Consider the following 18,629-nt stretch of genomic DNA (forward strand, 5'->3'; position numbering starts at 1 on the left):
AAAATCCACAGCTAGGCACTTTGCAAAAAAACAGCCTTGTTTGCCACTACAAGTCTCCTCCAGGGGAACCCACAAAGTCTGGGTACCTCTAGAATCCCTAGGATGTTGCAAAAAAATAACACATTTGGCATGGGTAGCTTATGTGGAGAAAAAGTTATGAGGGTCTAAGCGGGAACTGCCCCAAATAGCCAAAAAAAGGCTCTGCACAGGAGGGGAAAAGGCCTGTCAGCGAAGGGGTTAAATTTCAAGTGTATATTTATATAATAAACATTTTTGAATATATGGGGGGGGGGGGTGTGTGTATATATACGTTATTTCCCGGAGTGCATCTAAATATAGTACTTTGTTTATCTGATTTATTCAAATGGGGCAACCAATTTATTCAGATTAGCTATATCTATCTAGATCGTATCATTAAACATTAATCTTTTTTCAGTTTTTTTCCAGTTAGTGTATTGAAGATTAGTGCGAGACGTGTGATCACACACAGAGTTGCTGTGGAGATAGTGTACATACATATTAGTCCTTCGTCAGTATCCCTGGAAGACGAGAGTGAGAACGTGACGTGTATGACATTGCTTTCGCTTGCTTGCGCTGAGCTCTCGTGCATAAATTAACTTCTCGTTAGGCGTCTAACGTTACTTTCAACAGCTTGCACTGAGCTCATGACGATATGACAGGCTTGCAAGGATGATGCTGGGTAAGTTCACGTAGAGTCGATGTACGAATGACTGTGCTGGTGCTCCTCGTCACCAAAATATGTAGTAACAACTCTGAACTCGATGAGCTTTACAAGGCTTAAATGAGGAATCGCTCAGCTCCTCGTGATGCTCCCTTCACCAGCCACCTGCAACTGTCACTGACCGGGAACATATGTTTCACCTATCACCAAGGTGATAGAACACCACATTATGCCATTCCAAATAACAAAGGATCCTTGGGACATTAGATCACAACAGAAACCATATTGATAGTCAGTACTTGGTCACTGACCCACCACGCCCACATGTTCAAATGTTTTTAGCGGTTGCAAACTGCAAATTGGGCTGTTGATGACGGTTAAATGGCCTTTTGACATGTACCAACCCTATTTTGCGATTTGGTAACCAACTACAGAATCGCAATATAGGGTTTGCAAGTCGATAGTAGGCAGGGGTGTGTTAAAGGCGTCTCTTCCTAATAGCAAGTCGATGTATGAATGTTTTGCGACCGGAATGTGGGCGCAAAACATTAATCTTTTACCAACTCCGTGTAGGAGGTGGGTAACCCATTCACAAAGGGGAAGGGATTCCCCTAGGCACCCATTCCAGTTTGTGAATGTAGGTGCCAACATTATTTAAGAGGCGGCAGTGGTCTGGTTTTTCCTAAATATTTTACAAAAGGTACTTTTTAAAAGACCTCTTTTTCCCTAATAAAGCCTCTAGAAGCCCGTTTGCATGAGCTTTCAACCGAACTAAGTAACTGAATAGCTCATTGAGGAGCTGTGACAAAGACCCTGGGTGTGGGGAGGCATTTGGCGTTTGAACTGGAGAAATTACTATCTGTTTTAATTAATGCATAGCAACTTAGCAGTGTCACCATCTTCAATCATTTCATATCCAACATTGGCAGGTATGGTTCCAAACACTTTTGTACTAGGGACCGAATAGAGTATCCTCCCTGATCTGTCTGTTCCTGGGGAACTGGGGTGATTTTTCTTTTATAGCAATGTCTGTATACCTTCCCATAGAGCCTGCCATTTGGTTGGATTCGTGGGGGCTGGCATAGGAGGGTGACCTGAATCTGGAGGATGGTCTGAGAGGCTATGCAATAAACTTGTATGGCTGCACAGCACCCACTCTCCGTTACATCCCCTTTTCCAAACTTGGAAAAACCTGCGACTCCTCTTTTACTCAGCTGCACCCACCCCCCAAAAGAAATAGCCAACCACTAATTGCCTCTGAAGACCCTCCTGACTGGTTATTGGAGTCCTCCTATCTACTTTACTTTTGAGGTCAGACTTCTAGCAGAGAAAACATTAGAATCCTTTTTATATGAATCGAAGGTCTGTCGTGTTTTGAAGAAAAAAAAAAAAAAACTGTTTTCCCCTTGGAGAGTAAGGCTTGCTTTCTGACTTAAACGGCCTTGTTTATCATACGCCCACTTAATCCCTCCTGTGCCGGGGACGCAATGGTTGCGTCCACCGGCACAGTGCTCATGTGCTGAGGGTGTAACCATTACGTCCTCAGCACTGAGCTCAGAGGGAGCGCTAGCGCTCCCTCTGTAGGCTTCCCTCCCACCCCCCAAGGAAGGGGAAGCCCTTCCCCTGCCCCCCAGTGACGTCTGACATCCGCGCGCATTTGCGCTCTGACCTCATCAGAGGTCACTTCCCCATCGGAACAGAAATGCAAAGCATTTCTCTTCCGACCTAGTGATGGGGGCCCTGAGAGGCTTCAAAGGGAAGGAAAGGAGTTTCCTTCCCTTTGAAGTCTCTCAGAGCATTTCAAAAGCCAGATTGTAAAGCGATCCGGCTTTTGAAATGCCCAGTAGACACCAGGGATGTATTATAAAAATGAAACTGGTACAAGGAGAGCGACCCCTTGGGCAAGGGTCGCTCCCCCGGGGGGGGGGGGGGGGGGGGGGGGCAAGTTTATTTTAGGCCAATCTGCCCCCAAGGGGGACAGAAACCACTAGGCACCGGTGATAGATACATATATATATATCTATCTATTTTTTTTGGGGGGGGGGGCTCCAGTTTCACGCAAGGGGAATGACCCCTTAGGCAAGGGTCGCTCCCCAGTGGGGGAGGAAGGGGGGAATTTATTTTGTCCCACTTGGAATGGTGAGGGCTGCACTTTATGGACTTTGGGATGCTGCCATGTAGAAAAATCCACAAGACCTAGACACATCCAAAAACAAAACATCTGGGTGATTCCAGGGTGGTGTGTTTCACATGCACCCAGCACCATTTTCATACCCACAGTGCCCTGCAAATTTCCAACTTTGCTGGAAATCACACATTTTTCCCCACATTTTTGTGATGGAACCTTCCGGAATCTGCAGGAATCGACAAAATTCCTACCACCCAGCATTGTCTCATCAATACCAATAAGTTCAGCTGCACTTGTCAGCCTAAAAATATTTTTTTGCAAACTGCTCTTCCTGACCCCTTTTGGTTCCCCCTCAACATCAACATGTTTTTGGCTCTTCCCTTTCACAAGCACTTGGCCCACCTACACAAATGAGGTATCATTTTTACTGGTAGACTGAGGGGAACATTGGGTGGTATGAAATTTGTCCCAGTGCGGTGATCCCTTGCTGAATTCAGATTTTTGACTACTTTTCAGAAATGTTTAGCTTTCTGGGATCCAGCATTGGTTTCTCACCCATTTCGGTCACTAACTGGAAGAAGGCTGAAAGCACAAAAAATAGTAAGAAGAGTGTCCCAGTAAATTTCAAAATTGTGTTGAAAAATGGGGGGGTTTCTAATTCAAGTCTGCCTGTTCCTGGAAGATGGTGATTTTACCACCGCAGACCCTTTGTTGATGCCATTTTCAGGGGAAAAAAACACGAGCCTTCTTCTGCAGCCCTTATTTCCCCCTTTTTTTTTTTTTTTAATGAAATTTTCGCTGTATTTTGTCTAATTTCTTCTTTTCCTTCAGGGGAATCCACAAAGTCTGGGTACCTCGAGAATCCCTAGGATGTTGTAAAAAAAAAAAAACAGCAGCAATTTGGCGTTGGGTAGCTTTTGTGAACAAAAAGTTGAGGGGCTAAGCGCGAACTGCCCCAAATAGCAAAAAAATAAATAAATAAAGGCTCGCACAGGAGGGGGGAAAGGCCTGGCAGTGAAGGGATAAAAACACTGTAAAGATTCCTGCCATCCAAGGGAGCTTTTCAGGAGGGGTTTCTCGACGGCCTCCGCCTTACACTCTCATCCATAAATGAATTCCTACAAGAACAGTTACAGCCATTTACACTGAAGTCTCCAACATTTCCAATGGCTTCATTTTGGCTTCCTGCCCTATTTGTGTCGGGAAATCCGAGCAGTAGTTGACCTCCTGAATTACCACCAAAAAAACGTCCAAAATTGCAAAGCAGAGTTGCGTAGACAGAGGTTCATGATTGTATGCCCAGATTCACTGCAGCAAACGCCTTCCTTAGAGCACTAGGCAGTTTCTTAATGTAAAGTCTGTAGGAAATGAGTCTTCTGGATTGATTGCAGTACACCTAATTAAAGTGGCTAATATTTAGTTTTTTTTTGTTTGTTTTTTAAACCGTGTTCTACGAATGCAATTGCTGCAAAAACCTTACAATGTTTGGCGAATGGAAGGACATTGAATGTGATAATGGACGTGCAAAACTTAGTTATCTTTTTGTTTCTTATGCATAGGCACAACGAACGATATGGATTAATTATATTGGGAAAACTCCTCCACGTGCTCTGGGTGGGAGGAATCCCAGCTTTTCCCTTAATATGCTCCCAAATCTCAGGGACCTCCTCCCTGCAAACATACTTCCTGAAGCCGTGGTAGTGAGTAGTTTTGAATGGGAAGAGCCATCGTGAAAAGCTGTAATGTTAGTAGTCTTCAAAGCTCTGGGCTTTTGGGGTCTTAATTTCCCCCTTTGCCGCAAAGCCTTAGAGTAGTCTAAAGCCTATCTTAGATTTCCCTTGCTGTGAAAAATGCAGCAATATTTGGGGAAACCGCCACAGACCCGTGTCTTGCACCTGACCAGGATGGAACCAGCTCTTCCTCAGATGAGGAGTCGGAAGAAACGTTCCTCTTCTTTTTAGATCCACTCTTGTCCTCCATTGTTTTTTATTTTTAACCAATTGTTAACTCGAATGCCAGACTCCTACATGGAACAAGCTCCCTCTCCACCCTGCGATGAGAAGCTTCGCAGTCCCCTACCGTGTTCAGGATTCCCTGAGCGTGTCTCCCCAGCCATAGCAAAACAGGTCTGGGCCAGTAAGGCTGTGGAGACCAAATTAACACAAGATACGTGTGGGGGAGTGCACCAAATTGAATAAAGAATGGATGAATGGCCTCAGTTTAGTTTGGAAAAGCTCCATTCAGTCCTTTCCATTAAAGTTTTGATTTTCTTTTTATGTTTGTGAATTAAATGTATTTAATTATTTGTGTATTTGATTGAATGCTCGTTTCTATATTTTATATGGTATTTGTTGCAAAGCTTATGTGCCAAACATATGCTAGGCTCATGCATTGACTTTTAGAGCCCACCCAGACCATCGCTTGTTTCTGGCCCGACTCCTTGTTTTGTTGGCTCGCGCACAACTGCTTTTTCTTGTGCTTAAAGAAGGTACATTGAACAACACTCCTAGATTTATCTCTTGAAACCCGGAATAAATGAAACATGCCTCTTGCAGTGACCTTAACCGTCCCAAAGGTGGTGCTGTAGCTACACTTATAAAATGGGGGTGAGTTGAAATAAGGAAGGTAAGCCGCCAGTGTAGCTTTTCTTAACTCGCTTGATTTTCTGTGGGATAACAAATGCAAAACCATGGTTAGGCGATGCAAAATGTCATAGAGGTGACGAATGCTATTTTTTCTAGAGCTTTATCATGCCTGTTTCTTTTTCCTTTAGAGCGGAGTTCAGTTCATCGCAGCTCCATCTGGTTCCGCCGCTGATAAGGTTGTGATCGATGCTTGTGACGAGCTGGGAATTACACTCGTTCATACGAATCTCCGCCTGTTCCACCACTGACCATCTTCTTAGGGCAACCTCACTGCTGGCGCTTAATGACTGCACTTTTTGATGTCTGTAGGCCTTATACTGTACATACTGCCAAGCATTTCGAATATGTCCGGTCTCTATTCTGCCAACTGGAAACCGTTTTGTGAAGTGCTGCTGAGTAGCAATAAAAAAATATTTTCGCATGACTGTGTGCCTTTTGTATCATGAACTAATGGTGCGAAACAGTACTATTCGAGTACCCTTGTGTAGCGCGATACTCTTCAATTCATATACATTTGGTGAACCGCGTGGCATTCGACTCCCGCTTGGCTTACCTGGATTTATAAAACCGACCAATTTGTTCACGCCCTAAAACCAGCGTAACTGGGCCACCTCTTGCAACCCCCCCCCCCCCCAAAAAAAAAACCCTCCAACTATTCAGTGTCTTAAATATGAATGTCCTTTTACATTAGATTTTTTTACATTTGTGAAAATAGCAGGTCACATTTTAATGGAATCTACTATCCTTTGACTCTTGCTTCCCATTGGGTTCCGTACAGTATTAACCCCCACCCCCCAAGCAGCTGAGCGTTCTTCAAATTATAACACCATGAATCATGTCTCTTCCTATCCATAGTCCTGACCGCACTTCCTATCCACCAATAAACCTTTCCCCGCTTGTTTATTGCTGAACAGAAATAAACCACGCAATTATAATCGTTACTGTAGCCAATCGCCCACCATGCAGTCTGTAGTAGTATGCAGGGCTGGCTCTAGCGCTGATGGTGCCCTGTGCGACAGTCTTTTTTTTGGCGCCCCCTCCCCATGACTACCTCCTCAGATTTACTCATTAGCACCTGGCAAATTTGTCCCTCCTCTCCCCATAGACCCCTTTTCACATACATCTGTTTTTTTTAAAGCGCTTGTAAAGGATGGATTTAGTAATCCACTCAGCTATCCACATAAAATATAGTTCTGTTCTTTGCAGTGGGCATATTAACCCTCTAAGCTACTTTATAGCGTTTCAGAGCTGCCTAGACAAAACTCCCATCTCTCGCTAGCAGGAACATTAATCACAATAGTTATCTTGACATTTTAGTTGTTTCTAGAAGGCTGGACACATAAGGAATTTTTCAGCAAGTGCTTTTAAATCACTAGTTTTGAAAGTTATTGCTAAACACAGTTTCTGATGGATACAACTACCTGTGGATTCCTCACCTTATGAATTCGATCCTTGCGCCAGCATCCGACGGAAAGTCTTCTTCCTAGCTGTCTACGTCTACGAGGACGTCATAATGACACGGCTCTGCGTGACTCCGTCTGACCCCGAGTCAGCACCCGGTGCGGCTTCACAGCCCTAAAGCCAGCCCCGATAGTATGTATTTAGTGGGGTGTTCTCCCACAACACTGGCTAATTTCAGAAGCTTTTCTATCACCCTCAATTTAAGGGTTTTTTGGTGATGGAATGTGATTTAATCTTTTTTTTGTCAATTTGAGCCATTTTGTTGCAGCTTTTGGATTTTTTTTTTTTTTTTTTTTTTCCCCCTACCCGTAAATCTGGCCTCTTTCTGGTTTGTTCACAATGATCACTGACGTACAGTGCGCATTAGTGGACAGTAACTGTCTTAATGTCGATACACTTGTAAAGGAATAGAACACAAATACTTTTAGCCCCGTAGAAATGTATGAGGAATATAATAGAAGTCCTTGAAATATCTGACTGACAAAGAGATGGGCTTCTAGATTATTTCCCCTGTAACGGCGACATGCAAAAACAGTCGTGCATGACAGAGGTTTACAATGTTGATAATCCCCAAGTTATTTTTAGCCCGGCTCTTTGCTGTGCGCACCTTTGTGCGTATATTGCCACCTTTTGGAAGAGCAAAAAAATGCTGCTGATTCATGTTTGCCGATAACCAAGACTGAGGGTTTAGGCTTGCTAGTCTAGGAATCCAAAACTACCTGCCCTGAATGAGCAGCCCCTGCCTGATTGCCCAACACCAGTGTGAACTGTGAGCAAAAGGAGCATGTTGGAGGAAGGACAGGGCAGTGGGGAGCCCTGTGGAGAGGAGTCTGAGGTGTGAGGGAATGGCTACTGCGCCAGTCGCGTCATTGCCAGTGTGCAAAACTAAGCTGGCAACCTTTGCATATAGGATGAGGGTCATCGCAAACCAAGCGCTGCATCACTGCACCGATTGGGCTGGAGCCCATGCGTAGTGAGGGGCCGCAACCCTGTATGCCGGAGGGGGCTGTCATGTGAAGATTGCTATGCTGAAAGGGCCATAACCCTTGATCCTCTACCACTGTAAACCAGGAGGGGCCGCTTCTATAGACTTTGCAGTGATCATCTGTCCAGAGCCCGTGTACAGGTAATTAACAGTGAACACCTCTTCCCCCCCCCCCCCCCCCCCCCCCCCCTTCCCCATGCCCCTATGCCCCTATGCCAGAGGGGCTCACCAGGAGCAACAAGACCTTTGACCTGATCCAATACCTCCAACCAGAGAAGTGAGGCAGCCATCGCACCATCACCAATTCAGGCGACCTGTTTCAGGAGTGTCGCATCACACTCCTCCCCTGCCCCAACCTGTGCATGGAACAGATCAGACACTTGTCCTTCAAGGACAAGTTTAAAAAGAACTGTGGTCACTGCAGATCCACTGAGTGCAGCCCGGCGGGGCCACGTACATCAAACGCACCTGCTCCTGTTCAAAGTCCCTGTGGCCTGGGCATGCGGGTGCGTGTAAGACTGATTTGGTAGCGTGAATCTTCTGGATTCACGTGCTGTTATTTTGCCATCTAGTGGTTGGGTCTGGATTTTCTACAATTTTCCCAATTTTTTTTTAGTTCCTCATCTGCTTTTGCTTGTTAGTTGGCTTAGACGAAACCTACATTTGGTGTTTCCTTGTGACGCCCCTCTTCTTTCTGATGTCTCCACCTCAGTATGGCATCTTCAGATTTTTTTTTTTTTTTTTTCCTGCGGTCGAGTCTGGATGTTTTCGTGTAGACGTCTTTAATTTAATGAGGCACTTTGTTGACTTTCTCCAGTTTTCTCGTAATTATTCAGACGTGAAGAATTCCGGCAAAAAACACAATCGCAGAGGTTTGTATTTCTTTTCACAGATGGATCATCAAGAATGTCCGAAGGGATAGGGGTCCTCGAATGGTGAAATGGAAAATTCCTTTTCATTTAAGCAAAGATTGCCACCATAAATCTGCCCAGAAAGAGCAACATCCATCGTGTGCAATCTTAGTCTTCCCATCGACCATCGGCGTGAGGACTCTCACCTGCTCCGTTTTCACGCCAAAGACACTGAGGGTGAGACAAAACTAGAGAATGGCGCACCCTACCCTTCAGGGGCTGAAATCGTCAAAATCGTTGAGAGATCTCTTTCCAGTGACGATGGAGAAAATATTGCCAAGGGCGCTGAAGGAGAAACTTCCGAGGGTGATTGAGACATCATGGATATCAGACAGGTGCCAAAAAAGAGAAGCAAGGAGGTAAGAGAGCCTCGGACCTCTTAAATCTCTAGAGTCGAAAACATCAGATTCGTAACATCAAAAGTGGGCCTTGGTTTCCAAACGCTCGCCGTCCACAGGCAGAACCCACGAAAAATAATCCCATGGAGCCCTCATAGGAGTTTCAGGTGGAGAAAAAACACTATTCGTCGAGAGAAGGAAAGGCATCACATTCCCATTCAAAGCCCTCGATGAACCCACAAGCCATCGAACCTCTGTCAGAGCAGACTCCAAAAGGCTTTAATGTAAAAGAAAACAAACTACAACTAGCCCCGAAGACCTGGCTGTCTAAATGGAAAATAAAAGGAAAAAACTCGAGGCCGAAATGGCTGCACTCATCCAAAAGAGGAAGGAGTTCGGCAAAAGTTTAAAGGCCTTCAGAAATACCACAAAAATCCTCGATGTTGAAAGAAATCCCTGACCAAGAGGAAACTGGACCCCTCTATGACGCCTGAGCCTCAAGAAGAGGAGAGGTGTGTTATTAAGAAGAGGAAGACCAAGGTTATTTTCAACATTCAGAAGGAGAGCGCAGTGAAGGTCATTGAGAAGATTTTGAAGAGGACTTTTCTGAAGAGGATGTAGAGTCCTTTCCATTGAAACGATCACCACCAGATGACATAGGAATGTGCAGTCTTGTAATAAAAATGCAGCAGATCGAATCAACGTGCAATTAGAAGAGCACAAGCCACAAACTTGTTTCCTCTTAGAGGCACTGTTACCAACACTAACAAAAATCAATATCTGCCCATGCTTCCTAGTGTATTGGACCAGGGCAGGGAAGCATTAGGAGCCAGCAAGCTGTAGGGCAGTAACTCCCAGAGAAGAACAACAAGTTCTTCTCAAAAGTTCTTCCTTACATAAAAGGAACAGTCCCAGCAGACTCCATAATTATGACAACAGCTAGAAGAGAGCAAAGGTTTTCTCAACATCCGTTTCCCCCCTCCCCTCCCAGATAAGAGAGCAAGAAGTTTGATTTAATTGGGTGCAGGATTGAACGCAGTGCAGCAGACCAATGGTGCATTGCTAATTCAAATGCTGTTTTAAACAGACCTAATCAATCACATTTTTTTTTTTTTTTTAGAGCACGCTACTTGCCCATGAGGGTCTCAAGGTGCTTGGGGGATGGTGGGTGTCAAGGAGGGTCACTGTTTGAACAACCATGTCTTGAGGTTCTTTCTGAAGAGGAGGAGTTCTTTGGTTTTGCAGGGGTTGGTGGGAAGGTAGTTCCAAGTTTTGGGGGTGAGGTAGGAGAAGGACCTGCCTCCTGTGGTGGTGCGTTGGATGCAGGGGACTGTGACTAGGGCGAGATCGCCTGATCGGAGGTTGCGGGTGGGAGTGTGGAAGTTCACTCTGTCGTTGAGGTAGGTTGGGCCGTTGTTTTGGAGGGATTTGTGTGCGTGGATGAAGATCTTGAATGTTATTCTCTTGTCTATGGGGAGCCAGTGAAGGGATTTGAGTTGTGGTGAGATTCGTTCGTGGCGGGGGAGGCCAAGGACGAGGCGTGCGGCTGTGTTCTGGATTCTCTGGAGTTTGCGTTTGAGTTTGAGTGTGGTGCCGGCGTAGAGGGTGTTACCATAGTCTAGTGTGTTACCATAGTCTAGTCTGCTGCTGATGAGTGCATGGGTGACTGTCTTCCTGGTCTCTGGGGGAATCCATTTGAAGGATTTTTTTTTTTTTTTTTTTTTTTTGAGTGCGGAGTGTGTGGAAGCAGGAGGAGGTTCGAGCATTGATTTGCTGTGTCATGGAGAGGGAGGGGTCCAGGATGATGCTGAGGTTGCGTGCGGGGGTGGGTGCAGGGCATAGGGTGGTGGGCCACCAGGAGTCGTCCCATATGGTTTTGTTGGGGCCGAAGATGATCTTGGTTTTGTTGGAGTTAAGCTTGAGGTGGTTGGTTGTCATCCAGTTAGCGGTGTTGAGGAGAGCAGCGTGTAGGTTGGTTTTGGCGGTGGTGGGGTTGCGGGTGAGGGAGAGGATGAGTTTGGTATCATCTGCGTAGGAGAGGATAATGATTCCGTGTGATCGGAGGATGTTGGCTAGGGGGGGATCATGTAAATGTTGAAGAGTGTGGGGCTGAGGGAGGACCCTTGGGGCACTCCGCAGATGATCTTGGTAGCAGTGGAGTGGAAAGGTGGAAGGCGGACTCTCTGGATCAGGTCGGTGAGGAAGGAGATGAGCCAGTCTAAGGCTTTGTGGCGAATTCCTATGTTGTGGAGGTGTGTGCAGAGTATGTGCTGGCAGACAGTGTCATAGGCTGCGGAGAGTTCTAGGGGGATGAGTGCGACTGTCTCGCCTTTGTCGACTTTGGTCCTGATGTCGTCAGTGCGTGCGATGAGGGCGGTTTCCATGCTGTGGTTCTCGCAGAACCCGGATTGTGAGGGATCAAGAGTGTTGTTTTCTTTGAGGAAGTGGGATAGGCGGGCATTGACTAGTTTCTCAGCAACCTTGGCCGGGAAAGGGAGGAGGGAGATGGGGCGGAAGTTGGAGAGGGTCTCCGGGTCGGCTTTTTTTTTTTTTAGGAGAGCAGTGATTTCCGCGTGCTTCCAGGGGTCTGGGTAGGTGGTGGAGTCGAAAAAGGAGTTGATTATGTCGCGGAATATGAGGGCGATGGTTGGGCTGGCTTTGTTGTAGATGTGATGTGGACAGGGGTCAGAGGGGGATCCGGAGTGGATGGAGTTCATGTTTTTTTTGGTTTCTTCGTGTGTGGTGGGGGCCCAGGTGGTGAGTGTGGTGCGGGGGTTGAGTTGAGTTGGGTGAGTGAGTGAGTGAGGGGTGTGTGCGCGTTATGAAGCTGTTGTGGATGTCCAGGATTTTGTGGTGGAAGTGGTTGGAGAGGGCGTCACATAGGGGCTGTGTGTGTGAGGGGTCTATGCTGCTGGCTTTGGGTTTGGCCAGTTCATTAATGATGGTGAAGAGTTCTTTGCTGTTTTGAGAGTTGTTGTCAAGGCGTGTCTTGTAGTGATCTCTTTAGGCGGTGCATATGAGTTGGTGATGGGTGCAAATGGTGGCTTTGAGGCTTTTACTCACCAACATTGAGGAGAAAAAGAGGAGTTAATGAAACGTCTTCCAGAACAATGAAAGCTGCCCATCTGGTGGATAGTGGAAAGAACATTGCAAATTCTTGTTAAAATCTGCCTTAGATGCAACAGACGCCGCAAGCCACCAGTTAATCATAGGGGGGGGTCACATGAAGATGGCACTCCTGGGTTCAAACCAGAGGTCCAGGCCAACATAATACTCAACTTTCAGTGGTCAGCAATTATTAGGGAACCAAGTGGATGGTTGCTTAAACCAATTAAAGAGGCAAGGAACAGAGTCCATGGCAGCACTGCAGTTTTGACGGGGATTTCGAAGAGGTACCTTTCAATCAAGAAGACCAGGGGTACCTTGCAGAGTGGGGGTACCCACCAAATCTTCCAGTAAGGCACCCAATCAGCATCTTTACAACAAAACTGGCAATACCAACAAGGGAGGAATGCAGTTAGGGGTAGAACAAGAGCCAGGGGTGAAACATCAAGAGGGAGTTCAATACCAACAAATAAGTGGCTGTGCTGCAGCACCACACAAGACTGCAACGAACCTAAACATCAACAATGCACAATGACATCCCAATTCACCAGTAGATGGAAAAATAACACTTTGTTTCTCTCTCTGGGAGTGTAGAAAAATAACTTCATACAAATGGGTACTGAACATAATAAAGCAATTAATAAAATTTCCACCAGCAAGGGGACCAAAGAGAATAATTCATTCAAAGGAAGAAACAGATCTCTTTATAAAGGAAGTCTTAGAGTTGCTAGACAAGCAAACTGTAGAAAGAGTACCGAAAGAAGATATCAACAAGGGAAGTGACTTAACCTATTTCCTAATCCCAAAGGTGGGCGGTTCCTTTCGTCCAATTCTGTACCTCCGGTACAACAACAAATTCATAAAAACTCAAATTCAAAATTACAATCTTACAGGAAGTTATGACCGTAAAGCCCCAAAAATATCTAAGGTTTGCCGTTGGCAAAAGTCATTAACAATTCCAAGTCTTGGTTTTTGGGATAGAATCAGCACCAAGAGTGTTCAGAGTGTTTAGCGTTGGTTCCAGCACACCTCCGAGGAGAGGGATACATATGTATCTGTGCCTGGATGACTGGCTAGTGAGAGAACACTCATCAAAAATGCAAACTGGATATTTCAAAAGTGATGGAGACTACACACACCCTGGGTTTCTTGTTAAACATAGAAAAGTCATTACCAGATCAAGAGGTGGTGTACTTGGGAGCAAAACTGAATTTCATTCATGCAAAAACGTTGTCCCAGTGACACGAGGACTCCATCTCTGTTTGAGGATACTCTGTTACCAGGGGGAGCAAACTCTGACAGTGTGGACTCTTGGGAAATTGTTAGGAAAGATAGTATCATGCATTCCTTTAATTCCATATGTGAGACTACACATGAGACTAATCCAGGAATGGCTTAAGAAGCAATCATCTCAAATGACGGAGTTGAGAAGAGCTAGTGGTTGTCACTCAGAAGGTTCTGGAAGAAATGGCATGTTTCAACAGGGAGAACATTACTCAGGCAAGACTATTTCTGCAACCAACTCCATCAGTAACCATAACCACAGACTCCTCACATAGTTGGGTGGGAAGCTCATATGGGCTCACTGAAGATAAGAGGGATAGGGAGCAATCAAGATGTAGTTCAGCACATAATTTGGCTGGCAATAAAGTCTGTTTGGCTTGCCATTAAACCGTACTGGAAACACATTCTCAAAGTATTAATTCAGACAGACAATACAACAACCATGTTCTACATCAACAAACGAGGGACTCTGCTGCCTCGCCACCCCTCAAAGTTGTCTCAACATCTCTGGAGATGGGCAGTTCTGAAAGACCTAGAGATTCAAGCAGTTCATCTGCCGGGGAAGTAGAATTGTGAGGCAGACAAATTAAGCAGACTGGCCTCATGTTCACACAAATGGGAGCTAAATCAGAAGGTGGTGTGAAACATTTTCATGGGGAACACCAACAATAGGCCTGTTTGGAATGTAAAATGCCAAAACTTTGCCTCAAGACAACCATACCCTCAATCTTGGGGGAATGCCCTTCCGATAGACTGGTCAGGAACATTTGCGTATGCCTTTCCACCAGTACCCCTATTACACAAGCTGATCAACATATGCAAGAGGAGCCACATGATGCTAATTCTAATAGCGTCACAATGGGTGAGACAAACATGGTACTTGGAATTAAGACCGTTAGCTCAAGGCAGTTTTCAAAGTCCTACCAAAAAGACAGGATTTGTTGTCCATGGAAGAAGGGAAGGTACTGCACCTAGAACCAGAATATTTCAAACTAACAGCGTGACTTCTGAAGATTTAAAATTCAATTGCCAGAAATCAACAATGGCTGTTATAAGAGAAACCAGAAAACCTATAACAAGGAAATGTTCTATGGCAAAATGGAAAAGATTTACACTTAGGTGTGTGAAAAAGAAACTATTCAAAAGGATTACAAAAGAAAATAGTTTTAAAATATTTAATTCATCTACTACAAGAAGGGCTTACTTATGCTTCTTTGAGAGTTCACCTGACTGCTATAGTTGCTACAACAGGGAAGAAGTTTTTTTTTTTCTCATCTTCAGTGGTGAAAAGATTCCAAGAAGGGGAAAGAGGATAGCACCTCCTAGGAGGGTTCCAGCTCCTGCATGGAACGTAAATCTAGTTCTTGCACGACTCGCGAGGAAACTGTTTGAGCTGTTAAACAAAGCTGTTTAGAAATATTAATGTAGAAGACTGTTCTTAGAGGTTATTACTTCCTTACAGAGTTAGTGAGTTACAAGCACTAAATATTAATCCTGCCTGAATTTGAAAGGAGAGTTCTTGTCATAAGGACAGATTCACATTTCTTACCAAAAGTGGTTTCTCATTTTCATATTAATCTTTTCAGATACCCAGTTTCTTTCAAAATCCAAAGACTCGTGGAAAAGAGTTTGCATGCATTGGATGCAAGATGTCGCATTATGTATTCCATTGAAAGAACTAAACCTTTTAGGAAATCCCAGCAATTGTTTGTAGTGTTTTCAAAAAACATTTGGGGGAGGGAGGACGCAATACCAAAACACCATTGCAAAATGGATTGCACAACTTATTCAGTTGTGGAACTCCAGCACAAGAGAAGCATGAGAGCGTACTCAACATGGAAGAAAAAAAGCTACGGGTGCTTTTGTCGAGCACTCCTTTACAAGAAAGGTGTATGGCAGCAACTTTGGGCTTCAGTGCACACCTTTACAAAAAATGATTGTATTGATGCACAAATGAACAAAGAAGCTCAGCTGGAAGGAGGGGAGTTAAAACTTTTTCAAATCAATATCCATCTTCAACTCAACCACCACAATAGAAGAAACTGCTTTAAAATGAATGCACAGCATGTGAATCCGAAAAAAGATTCACGTTGCAAAACAACGTTTTACCTGTAGGTGTAGTTTTGCAGGTTGAAGACTTTCTGGCTTCACAAATGACCCACACACCTCCACAAAGAAGATTGGGGGGTGGAATCTAAAGATGGCGAATTGGGATGGAGTCATCCAGAGAAACTGGGATGACGGCACAAGGAGACACCAAATGGAGGTCCTGTTGACGCCGACCAACAAACAAAAGTAGAGAAAGAAGGACTGATACGTTTAGGAAATTAGTAGAAAATCCGAACCCAACCACTAGATGGCTGACTAAGGCACAGCATGTGAATTCAGAAAATCTTCAAGCTGCAAAGCTACACCTACTGGTAAGAAACTTAGTTTTTGGCCAGTCAGCACCAGGGGAGTCTGCTGCTAGTTAGGGCTCTGGCACTGGAATACTGACTTTAAAATAGTCAGTGGATTCTTGAGACTTGTACTACTAGTGTGGCTTACCCTGGATGTTGCCTATAGTGAATGGGGAATAATCAAGAAGGCAGAGTGGAAGTAATCCACAGAAGTTCCTCTGCCACTTAATGGAAAGTTAAGGAAAATCAATCCTAGGGTTTACAAACAAGACAGGAGTTGCAAGACAAACATGAAAAGAGGTAGTGGGCATCCAACAAGTGGACATTAAGCCTGAGGCTGATGGGCAAGCGGATGGTGTGGGGGGGCAAGATGGCGTTGTAGGCCTCTGATACTGGCCTTACAAGTGGTGAGAAGGCTAGGGACTCCAGTGGTGCAGTGCCTCCTCTTCTGACACTCTGCCTGCTGGGTGGGAGCAGACTTAACTGCAGAAGCCCAGAAAGGGCAGACTGCATCGGAGGATGGGCCGGTGATTGAGGTGTGTGGGCCTGGTTGGCCAACGGGAGGCACACCTCTGTGGCAAACCAATCAGAAAGGGTGGGGGTGAAGTTGGGAGGTGGCGGCTCAGAGCTAGACTCCAGCGCCCTGGCTCTTGTGTAGCCCTGAACTGGGGAGGAGTGATTGAGACGACCAGAGCAGCGGCCTGCCTGACTCCAAACTGGTGGCCCGCACCACAGCAGTGAAGAAATGGGGTGATGTTCCCATATGTGCAGGGAGAGGGGGGCCACACACAAAGCAGCATAAATTGGAAGCCCCCGGAGTCTGATTGTATATTTGGAAGCACACAAAGTTAAATAAAAAAATGCACCAGTCAGCGCCTGACCCTAAGATGCCGGCCATGATGAACAGGTTGCCTATGGACATAGCATGATCGCCCTGTGTGCGCGCGCCATCTTTCTTGTGAGCCTACTTCATAGCAACACCACTCACTGCTGTGAGGGCATCTCGGGCTGCCCACATTTCACAACACTGGAGAGACCTTCATATCTAATGCTGAGCCCTTTATAAGATAAGTGGGGAGCCTGGTTTGAGACAACAGTGGTAGGTGACCAACACTGCCGACTATCGCTTCCCAGTGAGGTTGAGGGAGAAGTACAGGATCTGTGTCCTAGACATTCACTTACACAGCAGGCATCTAGGTGAGCGTCAATGGGCTACTCTGCTGAAACCTGGCTGTGGGACCCCTTGTTGATTCCACCGTTCAATAGCCCGCATGAGCTGCTAGCTACAAAACTACCTTCCTTTGCTGGGAAGGGCTCCGGAACCATTATAGGAGACTGAGCATATCGTACACAGGTCACAGTCACCTTTATGCCTCTGAAAAAGCTGCAGAGCAAGTGTCGAGATATTTCACTCAAGCAGAGGCATGAGGCGGAAGCCCGACAGAGGGCATAGGTGACACCATGTCCCCTTGTCAGAGTCATTCCCAACACGTCCACCACTGAACAGCTCTAAGACTCTGATAGATACCGCTCAGCAGATGCACAAAATCTTATAAAGGGACATATCTGACTGGTTTATGGGGTAACTAGCACACTCTTAAACTGAAATCAACACTCAAAAAATAAATAACAATTACACTCAGTAACAGTGGAATATTCACACAAACTATTTCACCAAACAAATGGTGATCCAAAGGTCAGGAGAAAACACATGTTACACTGGTATACAGCCAGTATATATATATTTTTTTTAACATAGCATTGTATCCTAGTATTCTATTTCAACACCCAGAATATCTGCATCAATGCTGGAAGGGTTGGGACTTTGCAGGCATCACCGCCATCAGAAGTCACTTCCCCTTTCTCGTACAAGTGTGATGTTCTGAAATGCTGAAGTTCCTTTAAGATATTACCTCCTAAGGTAGTATTACTCTATCCTAGTATAGGTATTTTCAGTACCCAAAACCAGTTTGGAGAATATTTAGTTGCAATCTACCAACACAAGAAGGCAATCCATGTCACTGCGCACATTAAGATGTACCACGGAAGACTCCCATTAATTATGAAAACATAAAACTTAACATAGACAGACGGATACAGAAACCACATCTTCTCGTCCATGTTCTGAAACCTAGGAAAAAACATGGATAGAAAAATACTCCTCCTGCCGCCAATTATATGCACATATATATACGTAGATACATACATCCTGCGTCCAGGGTGTATATAAAAAACAAATCCTATATTCTTTAAAATTAACTGTAACATTCAGCTGTACATTTATTTTACAATTCTACTTGGTTCGTCATGGTAACATATCGCAACAATCCGTGGCTTTGCCCTTGGAGCCATGCCCAGAGTCTGTGGTTTTCAGAAATGGGGAAGGTAATCTTAACTGCCACAATTTAATACAGGGACCTCGCAGATAAATGCATAAAATAAAATACAATAAAAATAAAACACATTTGTGACAAATGTGCTGCATTTTTACCCATTCATTGCCCTTTTGACACCCTGGTTGCACTCACATGACTTCAATATACTACATGTACTGCAGATGTTTAAACATCCACTTGTGTTATTTTCTTTTAGCCTCTTATTAAGTGAAATCGATCAGTCACTAACACGTCATGTGTAATTATTATTACTGCACTAATATGTTTATTTTAAATATCAATACACCTTAGTAGA

At 44.9% G+C, this 18,629-nt stretch overlaps 1 protein-coding gene across 1 annotated transcript in view; it reads left to right on the plus strand.

The window, feature by feature from the left end:
* The window catches only part of ATIC (5-aminoimidazole-4-carboxamide ribonucleotide formyltransferase/IMP cyclohydrolase), a 181,012-nt gene extending 175,133 nt beyond the window's left edge, over positions 1-5,879 (plus strand). Inside the window, exon 16 of the mRNA XM_069225634.1 lies at positions 5,584-5,879. Within this exon, the coding sequence (XP_069081735.1) occupies positions 5,584-5,703 (120 nt within the window). The 3' untranslated portion in view covers positions 5,704-5,879. The remainder of the gene's footprint in view (positions 1-5,583) is intronic.
* The last annotated feature ends 12,750 nt before the right edge of the window (positions 5,880-18,629 follow it).

The sequence above is a fragment of the Pleurodeles waltl genome, chromosome 3_1, assembly GCF_031143425.1.
Source record: "Pleurodeles waltl isolate 20211129_DDA chromosome 3_1, aPleWal1.hap1.20221129, whole genome shotgun sequence".
Lineage (NCBI taxonomy): Eukaryota > Metazoa > Chordata > Amphibia > Caudata > Salamandridae > Pleurodeles > Pleurodeles waltl.